General features: G+C 52.2%; 1 protein-coding gene across 1 annotated transcript; it reads right to left on the bottom strand.

Moving 5' to 3' along the window:
- Positions 1-670: 670 nt before the first annotated feature.
- On the bottom strand, positions 671-1,877 carry LOC123126256 (actin cytoskeleton-regulatory complex protein PAN1-like). The gene is made up of 2 exons (XM_044546624.1): positions 1,304-1,877; positions 671-1,068 (listed from the first exon to the last, which is right to left on the bottom strand). The coding sequence occupies exons 1-2, from the start codon at positions 1,650-1,652 to the stop codon at positions 1,034-1,036; spliced, it is 384 nt and encodes a 127-aa protein (XP_044402559.1). The 5' UTR covers positions 1,653-1,877; the 3' UTR covers positions 671-1,033.
- Between the last annotated feature and the right edge of the window lie 230 nt (positions 1,878-2,107).

The following is a 2,107-nucleotide window of genomic DNA, read 5'->3' as shown; positions in this document are numbered from 1 at the left end:
CTGCAGCAGCCGGCAGCGCAGGTGTGGCCGAGGCCGGAGGAGTGCGGTGCCGCGGTACTCCAACCGCAGTAGAAGAGGACGCCACCTGTTCATGTGCAAACGGAAAACAATGCTCATCAAAGTAAACGTGTCGAAAAGTGATGACACGGTGGGCCAATGGGTCGTAGCAACGGTAGCCTTTGATGTTAGGCGGGTAACCGAGGAAGACACAAAGCAAAGATCGAGGAGCAAGTTTGTGAGGTGTGGTGGCGGCAATACTCGGATAACAACGACAACCAAAAATCCGATGGCCATCGTACGAGGGGGGAGTGCCATTAAGGAGGTAGTGAGGGGCGTAGTTCCAACGAGGGCGAGATGGACGAAGGTTCATGAGGAGGGTGGCAGTGGCGAGAGCATCAGGCCAGAACTGTGGTGGCATATGAGCATGGAAAAGAAGGGTGCAGATGCAATCGTTGAGAGGGGAAGTATGCGCTCAGCTCGGACGTTTTGCTGGGAGGTGTATGGACAAGTAATATGAAACACGGTACCGTGGGTGGAAAGAAGGTTGCAGATGGCGAGGTTGTCAAACTCTTTTCCGTTATCGGTCTAAAGAGCAAGTATGGAACTACCAAATTGCGTGGACACATAAGAGTAAAAGCCAATAAGTTCAGCGGGAGCATCATATTTCATACGAAGAGAAAATGTCCACACAAAGTGTGAGTAATCATCCAGTATGATAAGATAATAAAGAAAGCCTGAATTACTGGGAATCAGATAGGTCCATACATCACTATGAATCAACTCGAACAGAAAAGACGCAACTGTGGATGACGAACTAAAAGGGAGACGGACATGTTTGCCTAGACGACATGCTTCACATGTATGAGCATCCGTTTTATTATATGAAAAAGAAAAACCCCTCATTATTTGACGAAGCGATGTAGACCTAGGATGCCCAAGACGAGCATGCTAAAGATCAATGCCGGCAGAAAGAGCTCGAGGACCACCTGGAGTAGAAGGCGGCGACTGAACAGGGTATAAATCGCCGGGACTATCACATCGGTGAAGTACCATCATGGTGCGAGTGTCCTTAACAAAAAAACAAAGTTCGTCAAACTCCACAGTTACAGAATTATCACGAGATAGATTAGGAATAGAAACTAATTCTGAATAAGATGCGGAGAAACAATGACATTATTAAGAGAGAGTGGCCTAGATGAGGAGGGAAAATTAGCGGAGCCAACATGAGAGATGGGAAGACTAGCACCGTTACCGATGATGATGCGAGAGGAGGTGGAAGTAGGATAGACAGAAGAAAGGTTACCCGGGTGTGCAGACATGTGGGCTGTTCCGCTGGAGTCCATGAACCAATCACCGCCATCAGAGTACGTCGCCGGGGAGGGGGTTTGCTGGAGGGCAGCAAGCAACGCCGGATCCCACGCGCCTGAGTAGGCCAGCGCGCCACCAAAGGCCCCGTAAGCCCCGTACGTAGGAGGCGTGGGAGGTGGAGCGACGGGCGGGCCGCCATGGCCGAAGGGCGCGGTGGCAATAGGTGGGCCGCGGAAGCTGAAGGGCGAGGCGGCAGGGCCCGGCTGCGGGGCGGCCAGCAGCGCCCAGTGAGTCGGCGGGCGCGAGCCGAGAAGACCTGGGGCGGGGGGTCGCAGAACTGGCATGTTGTACGCATGCACGACCCCCGTCCAGGGGTTGTAGCCACCGTTTCATGGTGGCGTAGGCTGCTGATTGGGATAGCAGGGCTGGTTCCCGCCACCCCCGGCTCTGTTGCCTCGCTGACCGCCGCAGCCACGGTGGCGATTCCCACCATTGGAGCGATGTTGCCGCTGCTGTTGTGGAGGAGGGAACGGCGCCGGGTGCTGGACCGCCGCAGGGGGGCGGTGACATAGAATAATAGGATGTAACTCTCAATATTCATTGGGTGCATATGCACATGTATATATAGTAAAGGGGTAGCCGTATCCTCAACTATACACAAAAAGAAAGACTTTTGGTACAAATAATACACGTGCTAAATAAATATACTCAACACCTCTTTCGATTCATCCCCAACAAAATATACACAAATGTGTCAACTATCAAGTTAAGCTAGGAGCCATCCGTATTTACTGTGTAG

The sequence above is a fragment of the Triticum aestivum genome, chromosome 5D (genome assembly GCF_018294505.1).
Source record: "Triticum aestivum cultivar Chinese Spring chromosome 5D, IWGSC CS RefSeq v2.1, whole genome shotgun sequence".
In the NCBI taxonomy this organism is placed as follows: domain Eukaryota; kingdom Viridiplantae; phylum Streptophyta; class Magnoliopsida; order Poales; family Poaceae; genus Triticum; species Triticum aestivum.
Note: the sequence above shows the minus strand (reverse complement) of the source record. Positions and strands in the feature narration are given on the sequence as shown.